Here is a 19,825-nt window from a genome sequence, read left to right as displayed (position 1 = left end):
ATAAAACATAATAAAATAATATCATTAGTTTATTATGTTTTATTATTTTATTATTTCCTTCTACGTGACTACGTACCGAAAGAACCAAGAAGAAAAATAAAATAATAAATCACGACATAATAACATACGCTCATTATTTATTTTTTACCTATGTGACTTTACCTAAAAAACCTATGAGTATGAATCAACAGTCACGAAAGATTCAAATGTAGCCGTCAATATTCCAATCGAACCTGTCTACCTCTTCCGGCAGACAACGAACAACAAAAAAAACGATAAAATGTTTCGGTAGAAACTTCCGGAAGCCAAACCCACGTGCGCATGCGCACTGGAGCCCTAACGAACCCCCCCCCCCCACCCGGTTACTATAGGGAGGTGAGTTGGTGCGTTCGGCTTTCGCGTTTAGGGTTTTTTTTTTAATATTTACGCAAAATATTAAACTAAAAATACTTTCGCCGTCTCATCGTCGCGTTTCGTGTGCGTCGAGACGAACTGGCGGTCGCGTTTCCGAACGTAAATCATTTCACCCCTCAACCCCGTCGACGCAGCCGCTAGGAAAAGCCTGCGATAGGCCTCAGGCGCTATAATAAAAAAATATATATTTTTAAAGATTTTCTTTAAAACAATTCTCTCTCTCTTTCTTTCTCTTTCTTTCTCTCGCTCGCCAAATGACGATATTCGAGTGTACAACGGCGCACAAGCGTCACCGTCTCACGATCAACAACGCTTGACGTCGCAGGCTCGTGGTGGTGGTGGTGGTGGAGGCCTTAATCCAGCAGTGGATTAGATCACGACTGACGATTAACAACAACGTTTAAAGCCGGGGTGGGATAAAATTAAGTACCGGTTTGCGGACTGTAGATAATGGTTACACTCTGGATGGACTGCCCCCCACCATAGTAACGTGGAATTTACACGAGTTACATCGTTGTTAACACAATACTGGAATCGTGTAAATGAATACGATTATTTTAGCTCTTGATTTCGTAACTTACGGGTCCTTCTTGTCGATCCAGTGCCGAATGAAAACCTTCCAAGTGCCGTGTCGGTTATGGGGGTTGAATGGCCATACTTCACCACTTTGGTCAGTGGAGGTGGGGGGAGAGTTAGGGACAGGTTCAGATGCCACCAGCCGAACGTAGGTCCAATGGGTTTGTAGCGTAGTGCGCTAATCACCCCCCCCCTCACCTACATAATACTGTACCATGTGAATGTGTGACTATGCACACACTACACTGAATTACGGTTGTAATGTACATTACGTTGTGCAAGACACACACACACACACACGAGACATTTGCCTGTTCACATTATCACCTACCCATCAGCTTGCTCACGCGTTCACCCAATTGCTAACACGCACAAACTATAAGAACCTTAATAATACATTAGTTTAGCTCTGAGCGTATGTTATTACACCTGGGTGTCGTATTTGTGACACCTGTGATAACATGTGCACTTGTGTGCCGTATTTGTGTTTACTTGTGTTTGTACATTTGTATACTGTGTGTATATCTTAATTTTGGAGCTTTCGTGACTGCAGGAATTATTCTTTGGTTCTTTCGGTAAAGTCACGTATAAAGAGAAAATAATAAATTAAATAAATGCATACGACGTTTCGATTGCAACACAAGACAATCATCAGGTATGTCGCTATTTCATAATACCTGATGATGATTGTGTGTATGTATTTGTGTATATCTATAAAAAGTGTGTCTCTAATTGTATACGGGCGCCACGGTGGCGAGATGTTAAATACCTCGCCTGGTATACAGGGGGTCGTGGCTTCGAGTTTGCATGTTCTCCCCGTGGTCGCGTGGATTTTTCTCCACGTCCCCCGGTTCTTGACTGCTGTACATTTCCACGCTTTGACCACGACAAGCCCACTTCATTGAGCTATCATTTGTGATATAGCCAGGGTCGCTTCTGAAAAAATAGCTGCACGGCAACTCAAGTGGGGGCATTCCCTTGTAAAATACAACTGTTTTTGAGTTGTACGCCTTTTGGCGTCATCTGGTCCAACACCAATGGAGACTAGGCTCTAAGGAAAGCTGTCTCGGGTGTGGACCAATCAACTTCAAGGACAGTGCATATCATTATCATCATCAGAGTTGTTTCTTTTTGTTTGAATTTTGACTGCTTGTGTTGCGGTTATTGCAAACATGATGCCTTGTATAAAGGTGTCAGTTTTGTACCAGTTTAAAGGGTAAAAACCTACTACTAAAATACAACTAATTTGTATATCTGTGTGTGCGTGCGGTTATGCAGGCAAAATGAGTAGCTCTGAAGAAGTGTCGTGGATCTCCTGGTTCTGTGGGCTGCGAGGAAATGAGTTTTTCTGCGAGGTAATACCGACGCCACGTGAGGGTCACACGCGGGTTATTTGACCGCACTACGCCCTGCTCGGCGCGGGTTTGCTGAAGGCGTGGGACGGACGCGCGGGAGCGTAGATGTGCAGTACGATTGAACGGGGGTTTTGATGTTAAGTGTTCGTTGCTGGGGCCGAGTGTGTGCGGAGAAGTTCAACAAACGTACATACGTTCTGAAAAAGAGTTTTAGCTCTGTACGCTTTATTGGTAAGATAAAACATAATTTAGTTTTCGTTGAGATTTTTTTAAAGTGATTTCTTTACATTTCCCATACTTTGCACTGCTGTCGTGGTTTTATATTGTTCGTTGTTACATTCTTTCAGTTTCATTTATTTGGTATAGCCCTGTGAGCCATTCGGCTATTGAATCTTCTGACCCCTGCACATCCATTCTGACCCCTGCACACCTTACCGGGCATCTGTGAAAAATACCTTCACAACTCATCATATTCCTCCTGCAGTAGAAAGAAATACAGTGGTACCTCGGTATACGTCGTTAATTCGTTCCAGAAGGGGTAGGACTTATACCAAAAATGACGTAGACACCAAACGAATTTTTCTCCCATAAGAAATAAAGGTAAAGGAAATAATCCGTTGCAGAGTATAAGAAATGATATTTTATATGGCATATTATACATTAATGGGGTTGTATAAAATAATTTAGACACTGCTTATTACTAAAATGCATGCATAAATTAAAATAAATGCATAAATCAATTAAAATAAATTGAAATGAAAATTAAATGTAACGTCAATTTACCTTGCTGAGAGGAGTTGATAGCCTACGAGGATGGTGGTGAGGAAGGGGAGGAGGAGGAGATGCTATTTTTTGGAAGGAGAGTCCCCTCCATTACAACTACTGCACAGGCAGACTGAGGAGCGGCGCTTTGTTTCGGTCGTGAACGGGGTATTCGCGGGTACGCGGTGACTCATTCCGACCCATATAAGTTCTAGCAAGACGTCGTATCCCTAGCAAGACGTCGTATCCCAAGCAAGGCGTCGTATCCCTAGCAAGACGTCGTATCCCAAGCAAGACGTCGTATCTCAAGCAAGACATCGTATCCCTAGCAAGACGTCGTATCCCAAGCAAGGCGTCGTATCCCTAGCAAGACGTCGTATCCCAAGCAAGACGTCGTATCCCAAGCAAGACGTCGTATCTCAAGCAAGACATCGTATCCCTAGCAAGACGTCGTATCCCAAGCAAGACGTCGTATCCCAAGCGAGACGTCGTATCCCTAGCAAGACGTCGTATCCCAAGCAAGACGTCGTATTCCAAGCAAGACATCGTATCCCAAGAAAGACGTCGTATCCCTAGCAAGACGTCGTATCCCAAGCAAGGCGTCGTATCCCTAGCAAGACGTCGTATCCCAAGCAAGACGTCGTATCCCAAGCAAGACGTCGTATCTCAAGCAAGACATCGTATCCCTAGCAAGACGTCGTATCCCAAGCAAGACGTCGTATCCCAAGCGAGACGTCGTATCCCTAGCAAGACGTCGTATCCCAAGCAAGACATCGTATCCCTAGCAAGACGTCGTATCCCAAGCAAGACGTCGTATCCCAAGCAAGACATCGTATCCCTAGCAAGACGTCGTATCCCAAGCAAGACGTCGTATCCCAAGCAAGACGTCGTATCCCAAGCAAGACGTCGTATCCCAAGCAAGACATCGTATCCCTAGCAAGACGTCGTATCCCAAGCAAGACGTCGTATCCCAAGCGAGACGTCGTATCCCTAGCAAGACGTCGTATCCCAAGCGAGACGTCGTATCCCAAGCGAGACGTCGTATCCCAAGCGAGACGTCGTATCCCTAGCAAGACGTCGTATCCCAAGCAAGACGTCGTATCCCAAGCAAGACGTCGTATCCCAAGCGAGTTGTCGTATCCCAAGCAAGACGTCGTATCCCAAGCAACACGTCGTATCCCAAGCGAGACGTCGTATCCCTAGCAAGACGTCGTATCCCAAGCAAGGCGTCGTATCCCAAGCGAGACGTCGTATCCCAAGCGAGACGTCGTATCCCAAGCAAGACGTCGTATCCCAAGCAAGGCGTCGTATCCCAAGCGAGACGTCGTATCCCAAGCAAGACGTCGTATCCCAAGCGAGACGTCGTATCCCTAGCAAGACGTCGTATCCCTAGCAAGACGTCGTATCCCAAGCAAGACGTCGTATCCCAAGCAAGACATCGTATCCCAAGAAAGACGTCGTATCCCTAGCAAGACGTCGTATCCCAAGCAAGGCGTCGTATCCCTAGCAAGACGTCGTATCCCAAGCAAGACGTCGTATCCCAAGCAAGACGTCGTATCTCAAGCAAGACATCGTATCCCTAGCAAGACGTCGTATCCCAAGCAAGACGTCGTATCCCAAGCGAGACGTCGTATCCCTAGCAAGACGTCGTATCCCAAGCAAGACGTCGTATCCCAAGCAAGACATCGTTTCCCTAGCAAGACGTCGTATCCCAAGCAAGACGTCGTATCCCAAGCAAGACATCGTATCCCTAGCAAGACGTCGTATCCCAAGCAAGACGTCGTATCCCAAGCAAGACGTCGTATCCCAAGCAAGACGTCGTATCCCAAGCGAGATGTCGTATCCCAAGCAAGACGTCGTATCCCAAGCGAGACGTCGTATCCCTAGCAAGACGTCGTATCCCTAGCAAGACGTCGTATCCCAAGCAAGGCGTCGTATCCCAAGCGAGACGTCGTATCCCAAGCGAGACGTCGTATCCCAAGCAAGACGTCGTATCCCAAGCAAGACGTCGTATCCCAAGCAACACGTCGTATCCCAAGCGAGACGTCGTATCCCAAGCAAGACGTCGTATCCCTAGCAAGACGTCGTATCCCAAGCAAGGCGTCGTATCCCAAGCGAGACGTCGTATCCTAAGCGAGACGTCGTATCCCAAGCGAGACGTCGTATCCCAAGCAAGACGTCGTATCCCAAGCGAGACGTCGTATCCCAAGCAAGACGTCGTATCCCAAGCAAGGCGTCGTATCCCAAGCAAGACGTCGTATCCCAAGCAAGACGTCGTATCCCTAGCAAGACGTCGTATCCCAAGCAAGGCGTCGTATCCCAAGCGAGACGTCGTATCCCAACCAAGGCGTCGTATCCCAAGCAAGACGTCGTATCCCAAGCAAGACGTCGTATCCCAAGCAAGACGTCGTATCCCAAGCAAGGCGTCGTATCCCAAGCAAGACGTCGTATCCCAAGCAAGACGTCGTATCCCAAGCAAGACGTCGTATCCCAAGCAAGACGTCGTATCCCAAGCAAGGCGTCGTATCCCAAGCGAGACGTCGTTTCCCTAGCAAGACGTCGTATCCCAAGCAAGGCGTCGTATCCCAAGCGAGACGTCGTATCCCAAGCAAGACGTCGTATCCCAAGCAAGGCGTCGTATCCCAAGCGAGACGTCGTATCCCTAGCAAGGCGTCGTATCCCTAGCAAGACGTCGTATCCCAAGCAAGGCGTCGTATCCCAAGCGAGACGTCGTATCCCAAGCAAGACGTCGTATCCCAAGCAAGGCGTCGTATCCCAAGCGAGACGTCGTATCCCTAGCAAGGCGTCGTATCCCAAGCAAGACGTCGTTATCCCAAGCGAGACGTCGTATCCTAAGCGAGACGTCGTATCCCAAGCAAGGCGTCGTATCCCAAGCGAGACGTCGTATCCCTAGCAAGGCGTCGTATCCCAAGCAAGGCGTCGTATCCCAAGCAAGACGTCGTATCCCAAGCAAGGCGTCGTATCCCAAGCAAGACGTCGTATCCCAAGCAAGGCGTCGTATCCCAAGCGAGACGTCGTATCCCTAGCAAGACGTCGTATCCCAAGCAAGGCGTCGTATCCCAAGCGAGACGTCGTATCCCAAGCGAGACGTCGTATCCCAAGCGAGACGTCGTATCCCAAGCAAGGCGTCGTATCCCAAGCAAGACGTTGTATCCCAAGCAAGACGTCGTATCCCAAGCAAGGCGTCGTATCCCAAGCAAGACGTCGTATCCCAAGCAAGACGTCGTATCCCAAGCAAGACGTCGTATCCCAAGCAAGGCGTCGTATCCCAAGCGAGGCGTCGTATCCCAAGCGAGACGTCGTATCCCAAGCAAGGCGTCGTATCCCAAGCAAGACGTCGTATCCCAAGCAAGACATCGTATCCCAAGCAAGGCGTCGTATCCCAAGCGAGACGTCGTATCCCTAGCGAGACGTCGTATCCCAAGCAAGGCGTCGTATCCCAAGCGAGACGTCGTATCCCAAGCAAGACGTCGTATCCCAAGCAAGGCGTCGTATCCCAAGCGAGATGTTGTATCCCTAGCAAGGCGTCGTATCCCAAGCAAGACGTCGTTATCCCAAGCGAGACGTCGTATCCTAAGCGAGACGTCGTATCCTAAGCGAGACGTCGTATCCCAAGCAAGGCGTCGTATCCCAAGCGAGACGTCTTATCCCTAGCAAGGCGTCGTATCCCAAGCAAGGCGTCGTATCCCAAGCAAGACGTCGTATCCCAAGCAAGACGTCGTATCCCAAGCAAGGCGTCGTATCCCAAGCGAGACGTCGTATCCCTAGCAAGACGTCGTATCCCAAGCAAGGCGTCGTATCCCAAGCGAGACGTCGTATCCCAAGCGAGACGTCGTATCCCAAGCGAGACGTCGTATCCCAAGCAAGACGTCGTATCCCAAGCAAGATGTCGTATCCCAAGAAAGACGTCGTATCCCAAGCGAGACGTCGTATCCCAAGCGAGACGTCGTATCCCAAGCAAGACATCGTATCCCAAGAAAGACATCGTATCCCAAGAAAGACATCGTATCCCAAGCAAGACGTCGTATCCCAAGCAAGACGTCGTATCCCAAGCAAGACGTCGTATCCCAAGCAAGACGTCGTATCCCAAGCAAGACGTCGTATCCCAAGCAAGACGTCGTATCCCAAGCAAGGCGTCGTATCCCAAGACATTTTTTCTCTCGTCAAAACACGACGTATACCAAATTCGACGTATTCCAAAGCGCTCGTATACCGAGGTATGACTGTATTCTGATATTCTGACGAGTTCCCCCTCCCTCCCTCCCTCTCTCCGCCCACAGGTAGACGAAGACTACATCCAGGACAAGTTCAACCTGACGGGTCTGAACGAGCAGGTTCCTCACTACCGCCAAGCGCTCGACATGATCCTTGACCTGGAGCCAGGTGAGGCTTACGGCCGCCGTGATGCGTTTCGACCGCACACGGCAGGATGGCCGTGCTCGCCGCTTTCCCATGCGAGTCCGGGCGTGCTCGTTCATCAGCTCTGTCCGTCGCTCTGTAAACGCGGAGCGTCGCACGAGGCGTTTAGAATGCCCGTCGTGATTTTCTTACAGTGCGCTAGCGATGTCCGTTTCATCATTAGACCTTCTTTGCCAGTATCAAAATATAATAATAGAGTTTTTCCCTTTTTTTTGGCAACAAAACGGAAACCTTTTTACAAGGATTCATGTCTGCATTAAAGTGACTGCAAGTATTGTGGTTCATGCAGACATGAATCCTTGTAAAAAGATTTCAGTTTTGTTGCCTCCCCGACAGACCTGGTCTTCACCTGAGGACGGCTGCTTGCGTTGTGGCCGAAACGTCGTGAGAATTATTTTATTATGTTTTATTTTTATTATTTTATTACTTCCCTTCTATGTGACTTTACCGAAAGAACCAAGCCAAGAAGAAAAAAACCCTATTGTTATATGTCCGTCTCCTCACGCATTTCAACTGAGGTTGAAAGTGATTGAGAGTTTTTTTCGCATCGATGTGCGTGTGTGTGTTTTCTCGCGGCGTGTCTACGTGTGTGCACGCGCGTATATGTGTTTGTGTGTGTGCACGCATGAACGTATTGTGGCGGAATTGTGGGCGTGCATGTGGCTGTCTGCGTGAGTTGTTGTGCACGTTTGTGTACGCGCGTGTGAATGATTACGCGTGCGTGTTGATGTGTTGTGCGCGTGTGTGGGGAACGTTAGTGCAGCGGTGAGCGCCTTGCGCTATGAACCCGGTGACCTGAGTTCGATTCCCGCTCATGGTCAACACACGGTGACAGCGATCTGAACTAGTCTTGCGCCACGAGGCCGATCGGGCCTCAAATGGGTACCTGGCGTGGTGTGTAAACATCGGCCTTCATAGGCGCTACTCGCTAACAGCACTTGCCCCGACAGTCTGTTGAAGCTATACGGGGGATCTTTGTGCGTGTGTGTCACAGACGATGAGCTGGAGGACAACCCTAATCAGAGCGACCTCATCGAGCAGGCTGCGGAGATGCTGTACGGCCTCATCCACGCCCGCTACATCCTCACCAACCGCGGCATCGCACAGATGGTAACCGCTCACCACGCTCACACTCACCGTGTGGGAGATCCTGCTCAAGAGGGGTTAAGGGGTGTTCAGCCTCCTCTCATCTCACTCTACTCCCCTCCACGCTCTCTCCTGCCTATCTCTCTCCTCTCATCTCACTCCACTCCCCTCCACGCACTCTCCTGCCTCTCATCTCACTCCACTCCCCTCCACGCACTCTCCTGCCTCTCCCCTCTCATCTCACTCTACTCCCCTCCACGCACTCTCCTACCTCTCCCCTCTCATCTCACTCCACTCCCCTCCACGCACTCTCCTACCTCTCCCCTCTCATCTCACTCCACTCCCCTCCACGCACTCTCCTACCTCTCCCCTCTCATCTCACTCCACTCCCCTCAACGTACTCTCCTACCTCTCCCCTCTCATCTCACTCTACTCCCCTCCACACACTCTCCTGCCTCTCCCCTCTCATGTTACTCTACTCCTCTCCACGCACTCCCCTACCTCTCCACTCTCATCTCACTCTACTCCCCTCCACGCACTCTCCTGCCTCTCCCCTCTCATCTCACTCTACTCCCCTCTACGCTTTCTCCTACCTCTCACCTCTCATCTCACCCGCTTCCCTCTCATCTCACTCCACTCCCCTCCACGCTCTCTCCTACTTCTCCCCTCTCAACTCACTCCACTCCCCTCTAATCTCACTCCACTCCCCTCCACGCTCTCTCCTACCTCTCCCCTCTCATGTTACTCTACTCCCCTCCACACACTCTCCTACCTCTCCCCTCTCATCTCACTCTACTCCCCTCCACGCACTCTCCTACCTCTGCCCTCTCATCTCACTCCACTCCCCTCCACGCACTCTCCTGCCTCTCCCCTCTCATCTCGCTCCACTCCCCTCCACGCTCTCTCCTACCACTCCCCTCTCATCTCACACCACTCTAATCACATTTAGATGCTACTTAAATCCACATCCACATTGCGTTATATGGACTCGCACAGACATCTGCAGACTCGCATAGATACCCACAGACACCCGTAGACTCACATAGACTCGTATAGAGATCCACAGACTCGCACCGACCCATGGACTCAGATTGACATCTATCGACTCACAAAGAGACCCGCATTCTCACATAGAGACCTATAACTCCTTCTCTCTATAGCAGTGTCCTTCACTTATTTTCAGAGCGGGTGGCAACTTTCGCCGATAAGACCTCATCAGTGTGAGGAGGGCCGTCACACCATTTGAAACCATTGAGGGTTTGACAGCAGCACGATGCCGGTCGACGATGATGATGATGGGGGGGGGGGGGTGTTCTCACACTCTGTGTATCGTCATGAGGGGCTGCACTAAAGGCCACCAGGCGGCTGCTAGTGGCCCGCCGGGGCCTTGCGATGAAGAAAGCCGCTCTCTGTGAAGTCAACACGTCCACTGTATACCAGAGGTCGCAAACGGGTTTTGATTCCTTACCTGTACCCGGCCGCACCAGGGTCGCAAACGGGTACCCGTACCCTACCCGTACCCGGCCGGGTACGGGTATCGGGTACCCGATTGCGACCTCTGGGGTGAAGCCATGTTGCATGCACGGGTGGGTTGATTCTAGGAACTTGAATTGTGAGAAGAGACAAGACGTTGGGAAATGAGTGACAAACAGTTACTCACCAGTGACTCAGGGTCTACCCGTACCCGGCCGCACCAGGGTCGCAAACGGGTACCCGTACCCGTACCTGGCCGGGTACGGGTAGCCGGATTTCGGGTAGGGTACGGGTATCGGGTACCCGATTGCGACCTCTGCTGTACACGGCCTCTTGAGATTTGGCCGCGTTTTCTCGCTGTACACAACCACTCTGTGTTGTCCTGCCCCCTCTCGTCTTTCTGTCTTTAGTTTGTTGTCCTTCCCCCGCACCTCCGATTGGTGCGGTTGGTTACGTATGGTGTGGAAGAAGTTCAACATACATACAGACTGCCCATAGACTAACATTGCACATAGACTCAACACTACCCATAGACTCAACACTGCCCATCGACTAACACTGCCCATAGACTCAACAATACCCATAAACTCAACACTACACATAGACTCAACACTGTCCACAGACTCAACACTGCACCATAGACTTAACACTGCCCATAGACTCAACACTGCCCATAGACTCAACACTACCTGTAGAGACTCAACACTGCCCGTAGACTCAACACTGCCCATAGACTCAACACTGCCCATTGACTCAACACTGCACCTCCGATTCGCACGGTTGGCTACGTACGGTACGAAAGAGATTCAACGTACACACATACATACTGACCCCTTGTTGCGCCTGTGTTGTTTTGTGCGTCTGCGTAGCTCGAGAAATACCAGCAGGGCGACTTTGGCCACTGCCCCCGCGTTTACTGCGAGAACCAGCCGATGCTGCCCATTGGTGAGACAGACGCATGCGCACACACGTGCACACACGCACGCGCACACACATGTGCAGACACACGTGCACACACACGTGCACACACACACGCGCACGTGCACGCACACACGTGCACGCACGCCTGCACACGCGCACGCACGCCCGCCGCACACGCGCGCTCGCAACGGCAGCAGCCACTGTTCGCCACTAAATGGCGGTGACGTCACCACGGCGCTCGTGCCAGGCTAGGTGCACTTTCAGGCCACGTGATGAGTCGATGGGCTCGCTGATAGGAGGTCACGGGACAGAACCCAGGTGCCACGAGTTGACTGAGACGACTGCCCAAAGCACCACCAGCTCTGCTCCCCACTCTGCCAAATCGCTGATGTTTTAGCCGCCCGGCAGTTCGCTCCTTCCCCCTACGTTGTTGCTGGAGGGCGACTGTGGCTACCTAATAATGGAAGGAAGAGCGTTCCAGACGGCCACATAATAAATGTGTAAATGTTGTGGATTCACTCTTCAACACACCGGTGGACTAAAGCGGTGAACTATTTTGTCTTTTTGTCAACGTGACGCTTTTTTGCTGATTGGCCGTGTCGGGTGGTGGAGGGTTACTACACATTTGTAAATAACGCGATCTGACCCAAACACCTTTATTATGGATAATATTGGTCGCGAAAGCCTGCTACGTGTTAAACTAAATGAACAACTTTGTTTAACTCACGGTCGAGGAGTACGTCAATGGCGTCTGCGTTTTGTCCGAGCCGATTCCACAGTTTAGGGACCGCGACGTTTTTGACCTACACACAAATATATAAATAATAAGGTGTCCATACAAAATGTAAATTGTTTTAAAGTATGATAATTGTTTTTTTTACCCTTTTATCTGGCCAACAAAACTGACACCTTTTTTTACAAGGAGTCATGTTTGCATTGAGCACAATACCTGCGTTCGGAATGCAAACAAAAAACACAACTCTGATAATGTATGCACTGTCCTTGAAGTTGATTGGTCCACACCTGAGACAGCTTTTCTTAGAGCCTAGTCTCACATGTGTTGGACCAGATGACGCCAAAAGGCGCACAACTCAAAGACAATTCACCATCAGAGTATGAGAGCTCGGGGTGAAGCATTTACACCATTGGAACCTCATTTGCCAGTAAAAATATGATAATTGGTTTTTTACCCTTTTATCTGGCAACAAAACTGACACTTTTTTTACAAGGAGTCATGTTTGCATTGACCACAATACCTGCGGTCGGAATGCAAACAAAAAACACAACTCTGATGAGATGTATGCAGTGTCCTTGAAATTGATTGGTCCACACCCGAGACAGCTTTTCTTAGAGCCTAGTTTCACATGGTGTTGGACCAGATGACGCCAAAGGAGGTTCCAATGGTGCTTTCAAGTAGCGAATTAATTGATTAATTGATGCCGATTTTGATAGAGGCACGCATTGTCACCGGATCTTGAGCACGTGTGTGCAACGTGTGGAATTGATTTGATAACGGGAAGTGGAGGAAGTTTTAATTACAAGATTCGACCACGACAAACAGAGGAATCAAGTTCAGTAAAAACCGTTGAATAACACTGTTCAACAAAAACAAAATTCTGGCCTGGACTTTTGCAGCTGTTCTAGACTAATTCAGGGTGCTGATTCCAAATCTGTTCTCAGATTTGCTCTATCACATCTAATTTGTATGCTATCGGCATACCCCATTTTCATTGATTTTACCCGAAATGAACTCTGTCACATGATTGCAAGTTGTTGCGAGTCAATGACTGCTTTAGTGTTAAAATACGGTGCTGTATTTTTAGGATAGTGTGTTTATAATATCATTTAATGTAGATATCCACATTTATTTAATATTTTTCTTCCGCAGTTTTTATTGAAATTGCAATATTTGATATCTCAAAAACCTGATGTGATAGACAAAAACAGATGCCAGATTTGGAATCGGCACCCCAAAATTACATTAAAACCGTTGGAATACCTTATGCCAGAAAAAGTGTGTTGACCAGCGTTAGCGCGGTTAAAACTAAAAACTAAACTTTTTGTTTACCAGGCAAGGCCCACCGACCTTCACAGCTCTTTCAGAAGTGACTTGGCCACAAATGATCGCTCATAGAGAAGCGGCTTATCGTTTGGAAATGTACACGAGCCGGAAATATGCCAGAAAAGTAAACCCGTAAAAGCAAAGTTTTTCAATATAAATCCTTTATATGCGTAGCATCGGGGCGGCTAGAGTCCTCTCGTCCTCTGGCTTGAGATGGCTGCCACCTATGGGTCAGATGATTGTCTGGCAGCATTAAACAAGAGGCAATTAAATATTTATTTATTTTCCCCTAAACAGTGTAAAATTTTGGGAACAATTTTTCACGAAAATGCATTGTCACGCACAACGAGTCTGTGTGCAAAATGTCAGCTCGATTGGATCACGGGAAGTGGGTTAAAAAACGACCGAAAGATTTGCACGGTCCTAAGCAAGCAAGCAAGCAAGTGAACTTAATATAAAGGATTTAAAAAGTGTGTTGACCAGTGTTATCGTGCCTCGCCCAACCGCGAACCAGGTCTGTCGGATGTCCCGGGCGAGGCGATGGTGAAGCTCTACTGCCCCAAGTGCATGGACGTGTACACACCCAAGTCGTCGCGTCACCACCATACCGACGGAGCCTACTTTGGCACCGGATTCCCGCACATGCTTTTCATGGTGCACCCCGAGTATCGGCCCAAGCGCCCGGCGAACCAGTTCGTGCCGCGGTGAGTGGCTGCCCTCGCTAAGCTATTTTTATTTTGCCAGGTAATTACATTAAAACAACATTGAGCTATCGGGATTATTTTTCAGCAACGACCTGACCATCAACGAGAAGTGGCTTATCATCATCGTTGTGTGGAAATTAATATCAGTTAAATACTCTAAATACTATCTTCATTTGGAGCTTTCGTGACTGCAGGAATTACTCTTTGGTTCTTTCTGTGAAGTCACGTATAAAGATAAAATAATAAATTAAATACTAGCATACAACGTTTCGATTGCAACACAAGCAATCATCAGGTATAAATGAAATAGAAACACAAATCTAGTATACTCAGAAATGGAATGTAATACAACAGAGAGTCGGATAACATAACAGTCAACACCCTACCTGGTTGATTACGTTCTTCCTGAGAATGCTAAATTTGACTTACTCTAAATACTATTTGACTACTCTATTTTACCAGGTAAGGCCCCCCCCCCCCAAACAACATTGAGCTATAGGGATTGTTTTTCAGCAACGACCTGACCCATCAACGAAGTGGCTTATCATTATCATCATCATCATCGTTGTGTGGAAATTAATAGCAGATAAATACTCTAAATACTATCGTAATTTGGAGCTTTTGTGACTGCAGGAATTACTCTTTGGTTCTTTCTGTGAAGTCACGTATAAAGATAAAATAATAAATTAAATACTAGCATACAACGTTTCGATTGCAACACAAGCAATCATCAGGTATAAATGAAATAGAAACACAAATCTAGTATACTCAGAAATGGAATGTAATACAACAGAGAGTCGGATAACATAACAGTCAACACCCTACCTGGTTGATTACATTCTTCCTGAGAATGCTAAATTTGACTTACTCTAAATACTATTTGACTACTTTATTTATTTTACCAGGTAAGGCCCACTGAGCTATGTAGAAGCCCCTTTTCAGTAGTGACCTGCGCATCACAAATGATAGGTCATTTATAGCAGCCAGATAAGCTAAATGCATGACGTTGATTATGAATGCGGGGGGGAAAACCGCTGGGAGAAAAATCCACGCAAACACGGGGAGAGAGAGAGAGACACGCACACTCCAAATATACCCACGGACTCCTGCACACCAGGCGAGGTAGTTAGCATCTCCTAGCCACCGTGATGATGATGAGAGAGAGACACGCAAACTCCAAATATACCCACGGACTCCTGTACACCAGGCGAGGTAGTTAACATCTCCTAGTCACCGTGGCTTGACCAATCGGGGAGTGGCGGGGAGGGAGGGATTCTTTGGCGTTACCGGAAACCGAATGATTCCCTTTTCCTGCCGCCGTTCCTTCTCTCTCCCTCTCTTTAACACGTTGTCCTGCTGCTGCGGAGGGAGCTGGTAGGAACGTTGGGTTGCTCGGTCAATGGCCTGCAGGGTCAACGGCGGCGTGGTGTATTCCGCAAATATGGCCGACTGTGAGGGCGGGCACAAGCCGGCGTGAGTAGGTTAAGCGTTGAGTTTTATAAGGGCACCACGGGATGACCAGCCCCTCCCCACCCAGCCCCTCCCCACCCAGCCCCACCCCTCCCACCCCCCACTCAGCCCCACCCACCCCACCCAGCCCCTGACCACCCTCTCCACCCAGCCCATCCCCACCCAGCCCTTCCCTCCCCACCCAGCCCCTCCCTGACGGACGGACACAATAATCCCCTGTGGGCTAGTGTGTAACCAGGAGGTTCCTACCAGTATCATCCTCTCATCGCGAGACGTTTATTATTCATAGATACTATTGATAGGTCGTTCTACCATCTACGTCCATGCTCCTTCGCTAGAGCCGCTTGCGGCTGATTTAAAGTACTGCACGTGGTGTATTAAAGATCCTCGTGCGGCTCGGGAGAGACCAGTTGACCACCACTGGCGTGGATGTCTTTTGTGCGGAGAGCGGCGGGTTGACGTGAACGCTTAACCGGTGCGTTCTTTTCGCTTGCAGCCTCTACGGATTCAAGATCCACCCCATGGCCTACCAACTGCAGCTGCAGGCCGCCGCCAACTTCAAAAGCCCAGTGAAGGCGCTGCGCTAAAATCGCTGGCGCGGAGAAGACTCGACCGTGTACACACACGCACGTACACACACGCACGTACACGCACGTACACGCACGTACACGCACGTACACGCACGTACACGTACACCACCACACCTGTGTCCACGCACACATGGCTACGTGTGTGTGTGGACACACGCGCTTATGCGTGCGTGTATACATTCAGGCATACGTTGATAAACACCTACACACACGAGTATAGATATACACGACTGCACACACAGACACAGGGATGCATGTATGGGTACGCGCGTGTGTGTATGCAACTCTGATGTGTGCACGCACAAACGTGCGTATGGAGGGAAACGTGCACACGCGCGCGCACGTATGCATACACGCGTATGCACGTGCACAATCACCACCCACCACACACACACAGACAGCTGTGACTCCCAAAGTCCCCATTAGTTCGTTAACATTAAATCGTGAATGTTAAGGAGCTCTGCCAGAAACGTCGATGGGCAGTGTTGTGAGTCTTGCCCTTTGGTGACCCCCCTCCCCCCACGCAGATGAACACAGTTTGAGTTTGGCGACCGATTGCACAAGAAAAAAAAATGATGATGATAATCCACACTCCCAGCGAACGCTTCGGTGTTTTCATTACGTGCGTCTCTCGCGGGGGCAAACGCATCGATTTCCACCCCGACGGTAGTCGTGGGTCCGAATCGTCCCGGGAGCCTTTTGTGTAAACAACTCAGGGGGGGGGGGGCGGTTACCGGGGGGGGGGGGGTGGTGGTGGTGGTGGGGGGCCTTGGCGTTTCTCTGGCGTGAATTTGATCCTTTGAAATCGGTAAATGTGTTTCCTCGTCAGTCGTTAACCACCCACACCCTCCCCCCCCCTTCGTGTTGAGTTACCGGCCCGCGGAAGTGGATAATGCGGAGCCACTCGCGAGGTCTTTCCCCACGTGACACGCCGCTGGTCTTGGAGGGGGGGGGTGGGGGGCAGCTATCCCGCCCGCGCATTTAATTTCGGGAGCCGGAGGCTGTGAATGTAGGCGAATTAAAATGCGGGGAGCTGGGACCCCGGCTCTCAACGGGGGTCTGACTCGTCATCTCTCACCTCTAAGCCATCAACCCGCACCACAAAAACAACAAAGATCCCCCGTGTAGCCTTTGCAGACTTGGCGCAAGTGCTGTTAGCGAGCACGCATGAAGGCCGGCATGGCACGCGAGGGGAGTTGGTGGTCAATGCCACGCCCGACCGCGTTTGTCTCCCCAGTGGCGGTGTTTCAACTGCACCAGGTATTCATTTGAGGCTGAGTCGACCTAGGGGAGGCCCAGATAATTGTCGCTGGTGTTGGCCGTGAGCGGGAATTGAACTCGGGTCTCACAGGTTCATAGCAGAGTGCGCTAACCGCTACACCACCCCACCACACACTAATTTAAGATAAAATTAATACTTAGAAGAAATAACAATGACATTGGCTCTTCACTTATCAGGCACAAAAAAATTAGAGAATAAGTACGTCTATAGAAAGTTTAAGTTAACATTTTAATACAAAAAAAGCAAATGTGACGCGCTGAAGATTGCTGTTGCGAACGCACGGCGTATTCCAAGAAGGTTAATTCGTTTTTATTTTGCGGATGTTTTGTGTTTGTGAAATAAAATTCTTCCCAACAGCATCGATTGCTGGATGCCCCCGATTGCTGTTATCTAAAATGGGATGTTATACCTGGCCCTTTACAAATAATACTGGTAGGAACCTCCTGGTTACACCAGCCCACGGGGGATTATTGTGTCCGTCCGTCCGTCATGCGGGGAGGGGCTGGGGTGGGAGGGGTGGGGCTGGGTGGGGGGTGGGGCTGGGTGGGGAGGGGCTGATCACGCCCTGGTACCCTTATAAAACTCAACGTTTAACCTACTCACGCCGGCTTGTGCCCGCCCTCACAGTCGGGCATATTTGCGGAATACACCACGCCGCCGTTGACCCTGCAGGCCATTGACCGAGCAACCCAACCGTTCCTACCAGCTCCCTCCGCAGGAATGTGTTTTTCACACCTACGTGACTTTACCGATATAACCAAAGAGTATTGATCCTTGCAGTCACGAAAACTTCAAATCAATAACAGCAATTTTCTGTACTTTTGAGGTATAAGCAATTGGAAAATAACACTACCCAGAGACAATATTTTTGTTACAGTGTAATCACGCTCTCGTATGCGTACCAATTAATAATGACTCGTATGCGTATTAATGAATTACTCGTTTGCGTATCAATTAATTAATACTTCTCGTATGCGTAACAATAAATAACTCGTATGCGTAACGAAAAAAAAAATCAGGAATCGTTCTGTTTAGAACACGAATTTATTAGTAGCGCGTAAGAAACAAAAAACCCGCGTGTGATTTTGTAACAAAACGCTTTTTAAAAACGGAGCGGGGAGGGGAGGGGGTGTGGGGAAGGAGTCGTTGGAACGACGAACGAAAAACGAAGGAACAATGGAACGCGCGTGGAGGGGCAGGGGGCGTGAAAAAGTCGCGTTTTTTTGCGAGCGACGGGGGAGAGCCACAAAACGAAGTAAAGAGTTTGGCGAAAACGTTGAACTAACAAGGAAGAAAATACAATTAAAACATTCAATTTTTTGTTAATACAAACAAAGCGACGCACAAAAACAATTAACACATCAAAAATGCCTTTAAAAAATGTTTTAAAAATGTCAAAAGTATTAATTTTTTTTTACAAAAAGAATTTGTAGACTTTGTCACGAAAGAATGTCAACAAAAGAAAGAAAATGTCAAAAATTTCAAGCAATGTATAAAATGTCGAAAATTGTCACAAAAAATGTCAAAGTCAATGAAAGAAATAAAGTTAAAAGAAAAGTTAAATAATACGTAAACATTTAAAAATAAAAAAAAACATTCGTCAAAAAAAGTCTAACAAAACAAATATGTAAAAAAAAGAAATTGAAACATTAGTAAAAAAATGTTTTTTGCAACAAACAAAAAGTTTCAAATTTCCCTTTTTTAAATCGGCCGTAACACTTTTTTTCCTCCCTTCGGGGGTTGTCAATCCACGACGCCGCCGCCGACGGGTCAAAGGTGCAGCCCCTGCAATGGACGCAGCCAGAGAGGGTGCCACGCTTCTCCCGGCAACTTTACAAAGGCAAAAAAAAACGTCAAGTGCAACAACTAGAAAGGACTTCTAAATCGGTCTGTGCGGTCTCGACTCCAAAAAAAACGTGAGCGATTAAAACGTCTTCTTGGTTCTTTCGGTAAAGTCACGTAGAAGGGAACTAATAAAATAATAAAAAGAAAACAAAATTACGTTTTATTTTAATTAAAATTTTTTTTAATGAAATTTGTTTATTCAGAATTTTCCCCCCATTTTTAGTTATTAATAAAAAGAAAACAAAAGAGTTAAATGCTTATTATTTTATTATTTTAAGATAATAAGCAAACAATTTTTTTTTATTTTAATTAATAAAAAAAATTATGAAATGTTTGTTTATTCATATTTTTTATTAACAATTTTATTTATTAATAAAAATAAAACATAATAAAACAAAATTGTAAATTATTATTTCCCTTCTACGTGACTTTACCGAAAGAACCAAGAAAATGAATCCCTGCGGTCACGAAAGCTTTAAATCGAAGATTAAAACTTAGTATATATAAAAAAAACAGCAACATCAACTTCGTAGCGAAAATGTTATTACATTTTTAGTCTATTGACCGGCAACAGCAGCAGGCCTTCTCAAACGATTATTTAAAAACTTCAAACAAAACAATTCGCGAGCGGCATTCAAACAATAAGCCAGGGGTGAAGGTAAAGGAGCAGCCCCTGCAATTGCGAGTTCTCGGTGGCAGTGCGCGCTGTTTGTTACACAAATCTTAAATAAATTTAATAAAAGTAAAATAAAATAATACAAAATAAAAGAATTTTCTTTTTCTTTTACTTTCATTAATTTATATTTTTTACCTACGTGACTTTACCAAAAAAAACCTAAGAATAT

At 47.9% G+C, this 19,825-nt stretch overlaps 1 protein-coding gene across 1 annotated transcript; it reads left to right on the top strand.

Moving 5' to 3' along the window:
- Nucleotides 1–346: 346 nt before the first annotated feature.
- Nucleotides 347–17,492, top strand: LOC133360179 (casein kinase II subunit beta). The gene is made up of 7 exons (XM_061578791.1): nt 347–375; nt 2,269–2,345; nt 7,409–7,511; nt 8,542–8,657; nt 10,976–11,051; nt 13,604–13,793; nt 15,760–17,492. The coding sequence occupies exons 2-7, from the start codon at nt 2,274–2,276 to the stop codon at nt 15,848–15,850; spliced, it is 648 nt and encodes a 215-aa protein (XP_061434775.1). The 5' UTR covers nt 347–375; nt 2,269–2,273; the 3' UTR covers nt 15,851–17,492.
- The last annotated feature ends 2,333 nt before the right edge of the window (nt 17,493–19,825 follow it).

Source organism: Lethenteron reissneri, chromosome 67 (assembly GCF_015708825.2).
Source record: "Lethenteron reissneri isolate LAM-NWPU_2019-01 chromosome 67, ASM1570882v1, whole genome shotgun sequence".
NCBI lineage: Eukaryota > Metazoa > Chordata > Hyperoartia > Petromyzontiformes > Petromyzontidae > Lethenteron > Lethenteron reissneri.
This window is presented reverse-complemented; position numbering and strand designations above follow the sequence as displayed.

Excerpts from the sequence above, each read along its gene's own strand:
- LOC133360179 (XM_061578791.1), top strand. The coding sequence starts at position 2,274 with ATGAGTAGCTCTGAAGAAGTGTCGTGGATCTCCTGGTTCTGTGGGCTG. Across the intron at positions 7,512-8,541 it reads GATCCTTGACCTGGAGCCAG|ACGATGAGCTGGAGGACAAC; the intron begins GTGAGGCTTACG and ends TGTGTGTCACAG. Across the intron at positions 13,794-15,759 it reads GCGAACCAGTTCGTGCCGCG|CCTCTACGGATTCAAGATCC; the intron begins GTGAGTGGCTGC and ends TTTCGCTTGCAG.